Genomic DNA, 17749 nt, shown 5'->3' on the forward strand with positions numbered 1-17749 from the left:
AGAAGAAGAAACATAAATCTCAAGACAAGGCGCCCCTGTAGTTGCCATCTCCCCTCTTGCAACCTGAGTCTGACATCTTATTTACGGATGTCACCCCATCCTTGTCGGTGACGACTACTGACCAAGTGACTCGACATCCTCCTTGGCTTCTTCATGTCTGCCTTGGACTCTCACCACGTGATCATCCAGTGGAATTGCAATGGATACTATGCCTACTGGAAATGCAACGTCTTGTCTCCTCCTATTCTGCGTTCTGTCTTGTTCTTCAAGCAACGCGTATCCGTGATAACCACTCTCCAAACTTTTCGTGGTTATCGGATGTTCTGGTGGAACCGTACTGGCCCCGGGGTAGCATCTGGTGGGGTCTGCACTTTGGTTCGCTATGATGTCATTAGTGACTGGATCCCCTTGTATACCAACTTGGAAGCGATAGTGGTTCGAGTGTAAATGACTCCATCAATCACCATTTGCAATGTCTACCTCCCCCCAGGTACGCCACTTCCACTACCATAATCCAGCAGCTCCCGCACCCGTTTCTCCTCCTTGGGGACTTTAGGGGTATCCTAATTGACCAACTTATCACGGACCTCGATTTTTTTCTCCTCAATGGTGGATCCCCTACCCACTTCATGCTCCTCATGGCACCTTCTCTGCCATCGATCTCTCGATCTCCTGGTGGCTTCCCTACCTGGGTCATCCCATGATGACCTTTGTGACAGTGGCCACTTTCCGATGAATGAATCATTCCCCTGCTGTTGCCAGGCAGACAGCCCTTCATGTTGGGCATTCCACAGGGCCAGTTGGCCTTTATATATGTATGCTGTCCACTTTGACACCTCCCTCTTGAATTCCATTGATGTAGTCGTGCAAGGCATCTCTGCCACTATTCTTCATGCTGCTGTCAACTGCTGTCCCCCTATCCACAAGTCCCCCTCGTCATCGACTAGTACGTTGGTTAACCAAGGATGTGGCTGCCCAGGACTGCTGACGGGCACTGCAGTGATTTAAGCAGCACCCTTCACAGACCAGCCTCCTCACTTTTAACTGTCTCCATGATAAGGCTCATTACATTATTAAGCAGAGTTAAAAGGGAAGCTGGGAGCACTATGTTTCCTCCCTGGGGACGTATGCCTCTTCATTGCAGGTGTGGTCCTAGCTCTGTAGCCTTCTGGCCCACCAGTGATAGTCAACTGTGCAGGGTCCGAACCTCTAAGGTGCTCCGTGCACTGATCCATTCGTTCTCGCAGAACACCTTGTGACACACTTTGCGACAGCATCGTCGTCCTCTTCCTAGCCTGTTGGCAGAAACACAGAGTTGAACCGACCCCCCCCCCTCTTTCATCCTGCATCATGTTGAGCCTTAAAATGCATTCTTCACTGAATGGGAATTGGTGCAGGCTCTTAGCTCTTCACGAGACACAGCCCCAGGCCCGGATTCCATCCACAATCAGGTGACCCAACACTTGGATGTTCCCCAGAGGCAACAGCTCCTCAGGGTCTTCAACAATATTTGACTCATGGGGGCTTTTCCGTCACAATGGCGAGACATTACAGTTATCCCCGTTCTTAAGCCTGGGAAAAAGCCCAACATCTTTTGACAGCTACTGCCCAAGTAGCCTGCTGAACGTACTTTGTAAACTGCTCGAAAGGATGGTCAGCTTCATATTATGTTGGGTACTCGAATCTCGGGGCCTGTTGTCCCCATATCAGTGTGGCTTCCAGGCAGGGTGATCTCCAGCTTTTACTCACCGCTGGCACCTTGTCACGGTCTTTTTTGACCTACATACGGCATATGACATGGCTTGGCGCTGTCACATTTTAGTTACCCTCCATGACTGGGACTTCCGTGTTCCACTTCTGATTTTTATCTGTGAGCTTTTATCTCACCAGCCCTTCTGGGTTTGAGTTGGCACTTTGCTCAGCGCACCTCAGATTCAGGAGAATGGTATTCCACAGGGTTCTTTGCTAAGTGTCACACTCTTCTTCATTGCCAGCAATGGGCTTGTGACCTCTGTTGAGCCTGTGGTTACTCTGGCATTATACGGTGATGATTTTTACATCTGGTGCAGCTCCCACTCAGTAGCATCTGCATAGCCCCAGCTCCAAGGCACCATCTGATGGGCCTTTGCATGGGCCACTGCCCAATGCGTCCAGTTTTCTCCCTCCAAAACACAGGTTATGCAGTTTTGTCATCTACCCACAGTGCAGCCCGATCCATAACTTTATTTAGGCAACCAGCTCCTCAATGTTGTAGCACAGTCCCGTTTCTTGGGCCTTATTTTTGATAACAAGCTGACATGGCTGCCCCACATTTGCCACCTAAAGACTTGCATGTATGCGGAAGCTTAATGCTCTCTGCTTCCTGGCCTACACGTCTTGGGGTGCAGACCATTCCACTCTTCCCCATCTTTACCGTGCTCTGGTCTTGTTCAGACTATATTATGGAGTCAGGTTTTGTGGCTCAGCAGCTCCTTCCACTTTGAAACTCCTTTACGCTGGCCACCATTGTGTGGTGCATCTGGCTATTGGTGCCTTTCGCACTAGTCCTGTTGATAGTCACCTCACGGAAGTGGGGATTCCACCTTTACACATCCGATGGAGCCAACTCCTTGTTTCTTATGCAAATGCCATTTGCCATTTCCTTGACCTTCCTGTATACCCTGTGCTCTTCACCAATGTGTCATGTCTCCCTCTTAACACCCGCCCACAGGTGGGATTGTCAGTTAGCATGCGTCTCACATCCCTCTGTCGGGATCTCCATCTCCACTCACCAGACGGCACCCCATGTCTTACCTCCCGTACCCCACCCTTGGATGGTGTCTAGATCATGGATTAGGATTGATCTATTCCAGGGTCCTAAGGTCTCTGTCACTCCTACGGTTTTCCGGCGTCTTGTCTGTGCCATCCTTGCAGAGTTCCAGGTTGCCACCATCTTTTACACTGATCGTTCTAAGACTATCAATAAGGTGGGATATGCTGTCATGTCTCCTACTGACTTTGAACACCATTTATTGCCGGGATCACATAGTGTGTTCACAGCAGAGCTTCTAATCATTCACAGGGCCCTCCTTTTTGTTTCTCAGGCCTCCCTCCACAGTGTTTCAATTTGTGCAGAATCCATGAGAAATCTGCAGGATATCGACCAATGCAAATCTCGTCGCCCTTTTGTCCGTGCTATCCATGTTGTGCCCTTGAACATGCCGCCTGTTCAGTCGTCTTTCTCCAGGTCGCAAGTCATGTGGGCATCCCAGGGAATGAACTGCCTGACCTTTTGGCTAGAGAAGCAGGTACTTACCCCCCCCCCCCCCCCCCCATTTCCTTTCATGATTCCAACTACAGGTATGTGGATCTACGTCAAATCTCTCTTTGCCCAAAAGTGAAATGCCATGTGGGGTGCTAATGCTCATAGTAATATACTCTGCACAATGAAGGAGTCTACTGCAGTTTGGCACTCTTCCTTCCGCTCCTCTCGGAAGGAGTCCACTGTTTTATGCCATTTACGCATTGGTCATACCCAGGTCACCAATTGTTTCCTCCTATGTAATGACCCACCCCTCACAATATGCTTGTGGAGCCAGACTGATGATATCTCACATATTGGTGAAATATCCTCTTCTTTCAGCTTGTTGTGTTAAGGATAGTCTTCCCGATTCCTTAAATTTAATATTAGCAGCCGATCCACGTATGGTTGAACTGGTCCTCGATTTCCTCCATGAAAGTGGTTTTTATTTCCAGATATAAGGTTCTCCTTTAGTCTTGGAACAGGGGCAGGTTGGTTGTGGTTGGGACTTCTTTTATAGTCTTCTTGGTCTGTGACCCCATGTCACCCCCCTCTTTTTTCCAATTTTTAGATTTGGTCTCACCTTGTATGCCTTTATTGTGCTAGTTTAATGTTCATTATTTTATAATTTGACTCCACTGACTGGATTTGTCCACTTTTTGCAGACCCTCTTTCTTCTGTGACTCGCTTCAGAATCACGGGACTGATGACCTTGCCGTTTGGTCCCATAACCCCTCTCGATTAATCAGTCGATCATGTTTTGTACTATTTACCATTCTCTCCATTTTTCTGGTACCCATCAGAATCAAATTTTCACTCTCATAATATACTGAGGAACTTCCTTTATCTCATCCTACGTGTTTTTTATATATTCATCATTTGCAGCATTAGTAGGTATCAAGAGTTATACTGCTATGGTGGTTTTTGGCTTTGCAGCTACCATTTTAGTTATGCTGTTAACAGTTGTTCACCCACATACCCGTTTTCTCATTCAGTATTAATCATAATCTTATGTTATCCCTATTTGATTTTATGTTGATAGCCATGTATTCACCTGACCAGAAATCCTGTCTTATGTGTCACCACATTTCACTGTATCTAACTTCAGGCTACAAGTTGTGTGTGTGTGTGTGTGTGTGTGTGTGTGTGTGTGTGTGTGTGTGTACAAATTTAGGCCTGTCTTCAGTAACCCCACCCTAGAAGTCTAGCAGACTTCCCACTGCTTGCCCTAATCCCTAGACCTATTCTAGATCCTTCCGTCAAACCCATCTACTTCCTTTTTGTCTGTGTCATGCCTGTATACAACTATACATTGTTCAGCTGTAGAGATGGCAACAAATTGTGGACAGTGGGAGAGAAGTATGACCAGTTGATGTTTGAGCAGGATTATGCACTCGTGGCAATGTAGTGAACATCACTGGCTGTTTCCCAACATCCATCATCAGAATCCATCCCCGTCCCCCCTCTACAGATTCCCATAATTGCACAGTTAGGAAGTGTCCCACCAAAACATCCTTTATTCCAGCAGCATTCCTGTCCTCAATTTCCACTAGTCTTTGAACTGTGCTACTGTTATTTAGTCAGTCCAGTTGTCCTGCAGCTTCAGCCCCCATTTGAAAATGGTTTTTTGCAATTGGTGAATATATCTTGATTGAGTTGGGAAAGTTGTAATTCACCCACAGCAGAAACTCTGAGCTATCATAGTATCTACAGCTTTGTAAATTGACTTTGTCATTATCAGTTTTGGTGCTCAGTTTAAATATGATAGACCTGTCTCAGATACATTATGCACACATTAAAGAATACGACCTTTGAATTATATTTGCATATTTCCAATAAATAAAATACTTCTGTTTTATAAATATGTATTTTTGTTAAACTACACAGTTTCACTTGTATTATTATGTATCCTTTCTTTCATACTTGGGTCAAAATCGGGAGTCATTATTAATGTATGCTTGATGAACTTGCACTTAACTATCATAATTTTAAGCAGTGTTTACAATATAAATAAGAAATATTTCTCCTGTGGATTACTCTGCAAGAATCCACTAAAGAAATCAAAATAGCTCAGACTGCTGGTCATACATTTATAACAGTCTCATAATTGTCTCTGGTTTTTGTAATGTTTTGAGTTTGCTAGTTGATGGAGTGTTACACATAAAAACATTTGTAAAGTATATGAATTGTGTTAGTGTGTCAACTTAGCAGTAATTAAGATATCCCTTGCAATTCATTCGTCATTATTAGAAGGGCATTCTGTTAGCAAAAAGGTGAATGCCTTTCAGATCATGATGCACAAATTTTAAGTCTAAAAGATTTTTGTGCTGCAACACATGTTAAATATAGTTACCAACTTTTTAGGAAAGCTGATCCAGTTGCTGTACAGACTTTTGTAAACCTTATCAAGGAACAAGAGTGGCAAGATGTTTATAGTGCTGATACAGTAGACGATAAATATAATGCTTTCCTCAAGACTTTTCTCGTGCTCTTTGAAAGTTGCTTTCCGTTAGAACGTTCAAAACAGGGTACTAGCACAAACAGGCAGCCTGGGTGGCTGACTAAAGGGATAAGAATATCTTGTAGAACAAAGTGGCAATTATATCATAACGTTAGAAACAGTCGAAATCTAAATGCAGCAGCCCATTACAAACAGTATTGTAAGGTGCTTAAAAAAGTTATTAGGAAGGCAAAAAGTATGTGGTATGCAGATAGAATAGCTAAGTCTCAGGATAAAATTAAAACCATATGGTCAGTCGTAAAGGAAGTGGCTGGTCTGCAGAGACAGGTCGAGAATATAGAATCAGTGCGTAGTGGGGATGTACAGTACTTAATAATCACTTTCTGAATATAGCAGGTGAACTAAATAGAAACCTAGTCCCAACAGGGAATCATATAGCGCTCTTAGAAAAAAGTGTTCCGAGACTGTTACCTGAAATGCTCCTCCATGATACTGACAAGAGGGAGATTGAGTTAATAATTAAATCACTAAAGACCAAGAACTCTCATGGATATGACGGGGTATCTAGCAGAATACTGAAGTATTGTTCCACGTATGTTAGCTCAGTACTTAGCCATATCTGTAACTTTTCCTTTAGGAGTGGTCGGTTTCCTGACTGATTAAAGTACTCGGTAGTGAAGCCACTTTATAAAAAGGGAGACAGGGATAATGTTGACAATTATAGACCTTTTTCTATGCCATCGGTGTTTGCTAAAGTTATCGAGAGGGTTGTATATACAAGGTTACTGCAGCATTTAAATTCACATAATTTGCTGTCAAGTGTACAGTTTGGTTTTAGAAATGGCTTAACAACTGAAAATGCTATAGTCTCTTTTCTCTGTGAGGTTTTGGATGGATTAAATAAAAGGTTGCGAACGTTAGGTGTTTTCTTTGATTTAATGAAGGCTTTTGACTGTGTTGACCACAAAATATTACTGCAGAAGTTGGAACATTATGGAGTAAGGGGAGTAGCTTACAATTGGTTCGCCTCTTCCTTTAAGAACAGAAAGCAGAAGGTAATTGTCCGCAATATTGAGAGTGGTAGTGATGTTCAGTCTCAATGGGGCACTGTTAAGTGGGGCGTTCCCCAAGGGTCAGTGCTGGGGCCACTGCTGTTTCTTATTTATATAAATGATATGCCTTCTAGTATTACAGGTGATTCAAAAATATTTCTGTTTGCTGATGACACCACCTTGGTAGTGAAGGATCTTGTGTGTAATATTGAAACATTATCAAATAATGCAGTTCATGATATAAGTTCGTGGCTTGTGGAAAATAATTTGATGCTAAATCACAGTAAGACTCAGTTTTTACAGTTTCTAACCCACAATTCAACAAGAACTGACATTTTAATCAGACAGAATGGGCATGTTATAAGCGAGACGGAACAGTTCAAGTTCCTAGGCGTACGGATAGATAGTAAGCTGTTGTGGAAAGCCCATGTTCAGGATCTTGTTCAGAAACTAAATGCCGCTTTATTTACCATTAGAACAGTATCTGAAATAAGTGACATTTCAACACGAAAAGTAGTCTACTTCGCTTATTTTCATACGCTTATGTCATATGGTATTATTTTTTGGGGTAATTCTTCTGATTCAAAAAGGGTATTTTTGGCTCAAAAACGGGCTGTTCGAGCTATGTATGGTGTAAGTTCGAAAACCTCTTGTCGACCCCTATTCAATAGTCTGGGAATTTTGACATTGTCCTCACAGTATGTATTTTCTGTAATGTCGTTTGTTGTTAGCAATATTAGCTTATTCCCAAGAGTTAGCAGCTTTCACTCAGTTAATACTAGGCAGAAATCAAATCTGCATGTGGAATGCACTTCCTTGACTCTTGTGCAGAAAGGAGTGCAGTATTCTGCTGCATCCATTTTCAATAAGCTACCACAAGAACTCAAAAATCTTAGCAGTAGCCCAAACACTTTTAAGTCTAAACTGAAGAGTTTCCTCATGGCTCACTCCTTCTATTCTGTCGAGGAGCTCCTGGAAGAGCTAAAAAATTAAGCAAATTCCAGTGTTACATTCTTGATTTTCTTTATTTAAACTAACGACTTGTCACCTGAATATGTTTCTTATATTTCATTTTATATGTTTCTACAATTGTGTTATAATTTCATGTATTGACTCGTTCCATGACCATGGAGACTTCTCCTAAATGTGGTCCCACGGAACAATAAATAAATAAATTCATAAGAATAGTTCTTGATTATGCCCACTGTTGGAACATTCACTTCAAGGCAAACAACATTTATTAAACACAATATTCTGTAACAATAGATTAAAATTGACTATTGGTGTACAAAAACAAACAGTAATAGTTACTGTTCAAAATTAATATAAGCTATAGTTCCAGATAGAAAGTAATGGGCAGTGTTTCCTCGTTGGAGCTGATAAACATCATATGAGGGTGTGCTGAAAAGTAATGTTTCCAAATTTTTTATGTGGTAACTCATATCTTTTAAAGGAAACAAACATGATTAACATTCTACATCTTTATTCTTCTTGTCTGGTTTTTTTTTTTTTTTTTTTTTTTTTTTTTTTAGCATAGTCACCCTGATGATACACGTTTCTCCCAACGAGACACCAGTGTCTTGATACTGTTACTACAGAATGTTTCAGTTTGTTCATGAAGCCACAACCTCACCTCTGTTTGCACAACTTCATCACTATCAAAGTGAACTCCTCGAAGATGTTCTTTAAGTTTTGGAAACAAATGAAGATTGAATGAGGCAAAGTTGGGACTGTATAGAAGATGTCCAATGATAGTAAACCCAAGGCATCAGATTGTTGAAGATGTTGCAGTGCTCGTGAAGGATCCACTATAGGCAGCATAAAAAAAAAAAAATGTTACAGCGACTCAAGAAGTTTATTTACAAAAATAAGAAACACTGTCCGTCTACTCCAGTAAATAATAAGACAAGATTTATAAGTTGAAACTCACTGACTGAAGGTTGTAATTTAGAAGACAAGTTTGTCACATAAATGAAAATGCTGAGTCTCAATGAGGCCATGTTGAAGCAAAGCTCAGCCAAGAGTTTGGTCTTCCATCTAGGCATGGCATTTAAGTTCCCTAGGAACAGTCTACAGTCAGCATACTACAAAAGTACTTTTAAGTGAAGTTTTACATCATCCACAATCACAAGCTGGATGGCCAAACTGAAGTCCTGGCGCGAAATGAACTGGCGACATACAGCTGTGCACTTGCCTAAATACCGTCCACCAGCAGGATATTTTGGGATCTATTTTTGGTCATGTGGATTGTGAGAGCAGTTAGGTTCCTGTGACGCATGACCTCTGGCAGCACTGCCAGGGATGCCCAGTGGAATACAGGGAAATCCAATTTTTGGTGAAAAGTGGTTGCCTGGCAGCTGTGCAACCCTCAACACTAGGATGTGTGGTGTGTCGTCAACCTTGCAGGCATAACAACATGTCATATCGGCTTGTTTGTGGTCTGGTATTTTCATGCTGAAGGAGATGGTGCCCCGTGTGTGTTGACACAAACTCTTCAAATTCGAAACTCGATTACAGCATACTTGCATCGATATAGTTACATACCATTGTGTTCCATGTTACTATTCAGAGCCCTCTAGTGGCAGAGGACTGCAGATATGTAGGCATGAAGGACAAATATGTAGAAGTAATAACTTTTGCTTTATTTTTTAAAAGAAACGTTAAGAGTTTTTACATAAAAATTAAGAGGTATTAGTTTTCAGCTTGTCCTTATATTACGCAAAGTTCCATTGTCTGGCATTGGTAGAGACCACATACTCCTCAGCCGATGCATTTTGCAACAAAAGTCTAAATTGGTCAAGGTGTTCAGTGGCGACGGTCATAATCACTTATAAAGGTGAAGTTGGAGGGAGATGGACCGCTTACAAGTGGCCTTACATTTACCTGCTACTGACCTTTACCTGACCAGCCTGTGATGACAGCAAGTTGTCACCACAGGCACATTCACTGCATGTGGGCAGTGCTACACATATCAGTATGCGTATATTTCTGTTTTAACAACCATTGGCATACTAAACCCTTTTTCTGTTGTCTGCCTTTTTGCAGCCTAAGCTCTGCTGAAGTCAAAACATATTCCATGACATCAGTTTTGTACCCACCACACTCCTTGGTCTACCCCAGTTCTCATTTCTCATCTCCTCCTCCTGCTCACCACTTTCACGTACATTTTTTGGAAATTTTCCAGTAGTAAATGGATTTAATTACTGAGAAATTATTCATCGATGTTATCAACATTTCTATTTCCTATTCCAGTAGTTCAGCCTTTCTTAAATTATATTTGCCAATTGAAAAGAGCTGTGTGACATAATATTGACTAAGTTTATGGCATACCAGTGTCAGTCTTGTGGTATACCAATTTAAGGTGAACTGTTTTTTTTAAAATTGTACGGTCTGTAAAAACAAACTCATTGGAAACAAACTATGTATGTTGATGTAATTAGGGATTTTTGTCCATTAGGAATGTGAAAGGGATTGGAAAAATTAGATCATCCCGGAATTGAATGGTTCACAGACTTGTGGCAAATGGCATGAGGCATGATGAGTTGCTCAACAGTATATCCTAGCAAAAAGTCAGAAGTTTTTTGCCTTTGCTTTGAACAATATGACTGTAAATCACCTGAGGACAGTAGTTACAGCAAATCCACTGCGTGTCATGAGTCAGTTTACAAATAACTATCTTCCATTCCTATGTAGTAACCATTGCTTGTATATAGCTTATAAACTTTTGGGGTTGGATTACTTTTGCAGTTGTGCTGACTGTTTTTGCTTCATGTGGGGACATATTGATTTGAATGTAGATTATGATTTCTGTATTCTTTGTCATTCATTTTCAGAACATTATTTCTGATGGGTATTCTAGTTGCTTGCATACATTGACTATTGCAGTTTGCAGAACACACATTGTGTGTAGAGTGCAGGCAAACTATATTTGCTCATACTTGCACAGACAGTACGCTAAAGTAAGGTCAATGGTAGTGATAGGGATTCCCTCTTGAGCGGTGTTATTGTGGTAAGGGAGGTTTAGTTTGAGAACTGAAGCCTACACACAAAGGCATATCTCGCATAACTTGTAAGCTATATCTAGCAAGTGTGCAAATGATTGTATTAACAGGTTATACCAGGGTTATAGTTAAAAGTGCAGCTACTCACAAAGGTCCAATTTGGTCTATAATTATCATATGGCTGCGGAACTGATATTCTAATGCATTATTGCAGAGCTGATTTACGCAAAAAAATTAATTGCAATATTGGCCAACAGGTGAAAATGTGAAGATGTGAATCCTAGAAATGTTTCCATATGTAATGGATTAGGAATGAGATAAGGACAGAAAAGCTCAAACAAATGAGGACAGCATAATGTTGATTTTATTGTTAACTGCCGCTTACAGGAGCCCGACGAGATGTTTTATCCATAAAATGACATGATCAACAGTTGCTCCTGTATACTGGTCCTCAGATCAGGTGGAGGCAAAATGTGTCCCTGGTAAACATTTTCTTAGACATTTCCAGAGCCAAAAGTCATATGGATTCAGATCAGGTGACTTTGCAGGCCAAGCATGTGGAAAACCCCAGGAGATAACACTTTCGTGGAAGTTACACATTCTGTGAGGAAGTTTCAATAACGAGCGAATGTCGTGTCGCACCTGACAAGTACTCTGGGTGTATTCTCTTTAAAGAAGAATGGACTGAGAATGAAGGTACTATTGAATTCACACCACACAATCGTGTGGTGAATGCAGTGGCTCTTCACTCATAAGAGAGTGTTTAACAGTACCCCAAATTTGAATATTGCCCAACTGCATATCATCAGTCAGTGTTGATCCATACCAGAACCCAAAGAGTGAATCAGAATATTGCTGTAAATCATGAGGTTTCAATTGCTATACCATCTGGATCTTGTACGGGTACCAGTGTAAAATAGACCGCAAAACTTTCTGTACTGTGGACCATGGGATGGCCAATTCTCGTGACAGTGCACGAGCACTTGCACTTCCTGTGACATGTGCTTCATGCCCAGTTACAGCAAGAGCAACTGCCTCTTAGTCTTCCAGGTGCCATACCACACTCACATGTGTTTAGAAGTTAATTATCATCTGCTGTAAACCTTTTAAGGCTTTGGGCCTGTCCTCAGACCTTTCAGTCAGCGGTACTCAGTCAGTGCAGCACTCTGATTGCTGCAGTTCACATAAAACAGTTTCACTAACAACGCTTGTTCTCTCATCTCGATGGCCGTACTGTTTGCTCATGTTATGGCTTGTCAAATGACGGCATGGATATCATACCATCATACAAACAGTGTATAATGCCGATGTGCAGCTGGAACTATTTTTTTTTCTAGCTTAAATCAGTTCTGCATTAACACATTAGCATATATACCAAGTTTCACAGCCATACGATACCTACACCCCACAGAGGACATCTGTGAGTAGCTGCACTTCAGTTCTAACCACCTGGTATCGTTATGACCAATATTTCGAAAATATGGATGTTCAAAGCCAATAGTTCATCAGTAGATTATTGAAAACAAAATAGTCACATAATAAACCCAAAGCAAAACATGTCAAGCCACATGCTACCAGAGGAAAATCTTTTAAAACAAAAAAGAGGTAATAATGTAGTGTACAGGACAAAGTTATCTATTACATTGCTGAATGTGTCACATGGAAAGTGTGTATCTGGTCTCCTAACAACCTGCTTGTCAATATTGCCTAAATATAAAAATTTTTCTCCTTCTTCTGCATATTTCTGGAAGTAGTGAATCTTTGGGAAGTATTTGTAGTTATATTTTCACCCCTTCTCCTTTATTCTCTTTATTGCGCAATTGGAAGATCGAATGGGTTCTATAATGCTCAAACACACTTTAGAATGACATTTTTGCTTCCTCCTTTGCCTCTTCCAACCGAAATTTAATGGCATTGCATGTAAACAAATACGCCTTATTATGAAGAACTTTCCCTTCACCTACAGTGTGTGAAGGCTGTGATGTGCTATGCAGTAGATAGAAAGCAACAAGAATGCTGGAAGTTTCCTTAGTCAGCAGGCAACAGTCAACTGAGGTGTCCACCTCCTTCAGAAAAAAGGTTTGAGCTTGCCAGTGTTGAAGATGATGATGTGTTTCTGTGCATGGGTGAATTTATTTTGTGTGAGATGACTATTCTGTTTAATGTAACGTGAAGCAAATGAATGTCTAATGTAAGAAGTATTGTTGACTTTTTATGTTAACTCTATTAGAACCTAGATTTTCTGTAATTGGAGTAGTTTCTTTCTAAGTTAAGATTATTGTGTATCTGTTTTGTATCTCATTAACTAGATGTGTTCATTTTATTTGCAGTTCATATAATGTAACATCCAAATATTTCTATGTGACAGTTTTGTTCTTGTTGTCATTGGTAGAGATGTATTTATTGGTATTGTATGAAAGTGCCCATATTCCTGTAAGTAGTTGAGAGACATTATTCTGAAAATACTATCTAGTATTGTTTGCTAATACCTCCCCTGATGTCAATCAATAGCAAACTAAACATTTCTTGCTGATCTCACTTTCTTGGTTATAAAGTTCCATGGCAAGTGCTTTGTACAATTTTGATTATAAATTTTTTCCTTTGTGGGGGTTAGTAATTCATGAATTATGTTCTGATCCAGGATTGCAGAGATAATAGAGGTAGAAACTGATAACTACATGAAGATGGATCCAGATCCATTTGATGAAAGACATCCAATCAGGGCTGATCCAGACTGTGCACTTGGTCACATTTTGAAGGTTCTATTTCGCAAAGAAAATTTTATGAATAAGGTAAAAAAACTTGATTTCTACAAATAAACCTTGTGTATTACTTTCTTTTCAGAATTAGTAACATGGCAGTAAAATACTCAGCTTCCCTTTTTAGTGTTGATTAACAGATCCTCTTAGAGATAATGTGAAAAAAAGCAAAGGCCATCAAGTGTAACTGATGTATTTCACATTGATATTTAGCATTAAACAGATTAATTTACTCTTTAAATTCTGGAAGCTTCTGTGTCTGCGAATGAAGAAATATAATACTGCATGTCACATACAAACTATTGATTCTGACTGTAAAGTGAGAGAATTTGGGTCTATAGTCCTACAGTTCTGCAAATGGAGTAAATGGGAGGGATAAATCATACCTGTACCTTCCAACATCTTCCACATCTAATTTTTCAGCATTCTTCAGTAGTATCAAACTTAAAGGGACTCTTTTGTCTTAAGTTGTTCTAGAAAAGTCTTCCTAACACATGAATTTATATTCCATGGCAATGTATTTCTCCTGTTCAGACAAGCTTTTCTTGCATTTTATATTTTCTTTATGCCTATCGCTGTTGTTCATTTTGCTGCCCAAATTACAAATCACGTGTACTAATCTGTGTTTCCTTTCACTTGTCATGCTGATGCTCCTCTTGTAACTTCTTTCAAAGACACTATCCATCCTGTTCAGTTTTTCCAAGCCCTTTGCTGTCTCTGACGGTATTATTGAAATGGTTATTATACTCTGTAATAGGCCTCTAGAGGATCATGAGAAACATCTGCTTAATGTGAAATTTTCTGAGGCACCACACGTCTTTCATCTTGTCACTATGCATTTTCTTCCTTCTTCTGTTCATTTCTTGAATTTCTTGACCTCTTGGCTTACTTTCCATATGAGTTCTTTTGGTTGAGTGTTTGTCTGACTTTTTGAGTTTGTTATGCCAGCATCCTTCTGGCCCTCGGTGATCCACTTCAGGTTCTTAATGCGTTCTGAGTGCAAGATGTGTTTGGTTTGTTGGGTGTCCAACATTCTCTTGACATTTGTGTAAAATTTCAGTCAATGTTTCTTCATGTCATGTAATATATTAGATATCTGTTTGCTCTGCTGTCCATGCTGTAATCTGTAGTCAGCTTCTCTCTCATTGAGCCCTAGGATTTTTATGTTGTTTCTTCTGTTTGCTTTCTTGACCTTTCCTAGTGCACTTTTCCAATCCATGACCAATGTTCCTGTTGCATATAAGTTTTGTAACATGGTGACAGTGTTGCTATGTCTCACTTTTATGTTGACATGATAGGTATGATTTATCATAGGTGTTGCCAGTCATCCATAATGCTCTAATCATCTTTTGATTTCTCAGTTCGTGAGCTTCTTTACCATCCCAGTTGTGTGTATCTCACAATGATGCTTGAATTTGTGAACTCTCTTGAGCTCCCCGTATCTTTTGTGATATTATGTGTGGTATCTTTTTGGTTGGCAGGCACTCTTTTTTTTCTCAGAGATATGCAGCCTGACATTTTCAGCACTCTCTTTTACAACCTCAGTTTGCTTCACTGCGGTTTCTATGTTATCTGATAGTATTGCCAGATCATCAGTGAATGCCAAAGTGCCAATATCAAGTCCTCCGTATTTCTTTCCTAGCCTGATTGGTTTATAAAATACCTCTATCCTCAATTTTTTTTCCATTCCCTGACACCTTTGTCTAATAGTGTATTGAACAATAGTGGCGAATTACCATCTCCCTGTCTCACTACTGTTCTAATCTCAGAGAACTGATAAGTTGCTCATGAATTTGATTTTAGATTTGGTGTTTGTTAGTGTCCGTTTGATAATGTTCTCTGTCTTCTCATTGAGGTCACTCTCTTCCAGTTCTTGGAAAAGTGATGGTCTATATATATAGCATATCTTTTGGAAACCAACAGGAGAGCTCATGGTCACTCTGCTTCTCATTTCTTCGTATCTCAGGACTGTCTTTCAATTTAGTATCTGCTCAGCACAGCATCTTCACAGTCTGAAGCCTGATTTTTATTCCCTTATCTTGCCTCCTGTTGCAACTGTGTCCTATCTAGCAGGCACTGTGATTGAACTTTGAACTTCAAATGTAACTGGCAGGATAGATGTCCCTCTAATTATTAACATTGGTCATACCTCTGTTTTTATGTAGAGGGTGTATAACCGCACACTTCCAGTCTTCTGATATTACTTCAGTCTCCCATATGTTTTATACGATATTTGTCGTTTCTCTGGTGGTATTTGGCTCGGCTTCTTTTAGCATTTCAGCTATGATGTCATCTTCTCCAGCTGTTCTACAGTTTTCAATCATCGTTTCTGGACAGTTCAGTAGTTAACTGCAGTGTCTTGCGCTTCTTTGTTGTTCAGTGCCAGAACTCTATAATTGTATCCTGACGTATGCATTTTGTGGTTGGTATCCTTTGACTCTGGTTTTAAATGTCCTGTAGAAGTTGTGTTATAGTTTTGGAAATCCTCTTCTACTCCTTTTAACTGATCCTTTTCATATTATCTTTTCTCTCTCCTGGTGCGTCTCATTTGTTTTCTCATCCTACATTGCCAGGTTAACTTCTGTTTTGTCACTGTTCCATTTGCGTGCCATTTTCCTGTTCTCAGTTGCTTTAGCTCTTGTCATTCCACCGTGAATGTCTTTTCTTTTTGGTTAGAGGAATTTCTGCTTTTGCTTAACTGGTTACCTTCTCTTTGAATTCTTCTCATGTCACAGCTCTCTCATCCCCCCATTCCACTTTGATCCTCAATGACTAATTTTGTCACATCAAACTTTGGTGTCACTGTGGTCTTCATATTCATTCTGTTTGGTGTCAGCCTGATTTTAAGTCTGGTGAGCCAATGATCAGATTCTATGTTCGCCCCTCTTTGGATTTTTATGTTCATGATTTCTCTGTGGTTCTTGTGTGTATCCTTTTTTTTTTTTTTAAAGCTCTTTCTTGAAGTGAGTTGCTGTTGTTCTCATATTTTATTATTATTATTTTAGCCTGAGGACATGTTGTCAGTTGTCGGAACATCATCTGTTTCAGGTTCTGTTTTGAAACTTGAAATCCTTTTTATTTTCTCTGTAGTTTTGGATTCTAACCATGTATTTCACAATGGTTTCCTGTGAACTTAAGTCTTGTTACTGGAGCACTGTGGATTTATTTATCTCGTACCACTGGTGAGTATGTGTCACCCATCTGACAAACTGGCATCACTTCCAGTCTCTAATGAAGTAGCATTACATTCTTCTCCACTTTCTGAGCCACTGAATTCAATTTCAAACTCAGGATCGCTATAGCCATCCTCTTCTGAGAGCATTGCCTAAACAATAATATAGGAGAGGGGCTGAAAGAACCTGGTTTGTTGTCGAGTATCTAAAGTCGCACACAGTAAAGACAACATCTAGTGGCAATCACCTCAGCCAAAACACAATAGCCAAGATACAAATGTAGGACCAGATGCTCTTATAACACCTGAACACTAAACTATCAGTGCTGAAATGGATATAAGTGAGGTTTTATTTCTTCGAAGGTCTTTTCTTAAGTTGTAATGAGTGTATTTGGGATTCTAAGTTCAGTCAAAATAATAAAAATGAGATAACTTGGGTTTTTATGTTAAAGGGTTCGTTATTATCTGGGAAATTTGCTGCCACATTAAACATGGAATCATGCAGTCCTCACTGCATTTGGTTATTGTAATTTTATTTAATACAGAAATGCATATTTGTAGGACTTTCAGCTGATCGAAGCATAAATCCTTGCCTACATCAATTATTCAAAAGAATGTATCCCTTTGTATACTTTTATTAACATTCTCTGCTATTTCAACTTGTATTTTATTTAAATTTGCACTACTTGCCAGTGCTTAGATAAATTACACAAAAGGGTCACAAGTTAAAACTAATTTTTTGCAGTGAGTTTAGCTGGTGGGCTTGAAATGCAAGGTAGTAGCTACCACCAGTAAATCACAAGATCAACAATTTGGTAAGAGGCAAAATGTTTTAATGTGAAGCCTTGCACTGTCTATGGTGGTATATTATTGTACTCACCATATAGTGGGTGCAGGCAGGCACAACAGAAAGACTGCTAAACAAGTGAGCCAAAGGGCCTTCTTCTAAAGCATATAGAGGGAAACATTCCACGTAGGAAAAATATATCTAAAAACAAAGATGATGTGACTTACCAAATGAAAG

At 40.0% G+C, this 17749-nt stretch overlaps 1 protein-coding gene across 1 annotated transcript in view; it reads left to right on the forward strand.

Moving 5' to 3' along the window:
• Nucleotides 1–17749, forward strand: part of LOC124795922 (DDB1- and CUL4-associated factor 1-like) — a 252209-nt gene that overhangs the window by 19519 nt on the left and 214941 nt on the right. Inside the window, exon 3 of the mRNA XM_047260006.1 lies at nucleotides 13436–13586. Within this exon, the coding sequence (XP_047115962.1) occupies nucleotides 13436–13586 (151 nt within the window). The remainder of the gene's footprint in view (nucleotides 1–13435; nucleotides 13587–17749) is intronic.

Source organism: Schistocerca piceifrons, chromosome 1, assembly GCF_021461385.2.
Source record: "Schistocerca piceifrons isolate TAMUIC-IGC-003096 chromosome 1, iqSchPice1.1, whole genome shotgun sequence".
NCBI classification, from domain to species: Eukaryota; Metazoa; Arthropoda; class Insecta; order Orthoptera; family Acrididae; genus Schistocerca; species Schistocerca piceifrons.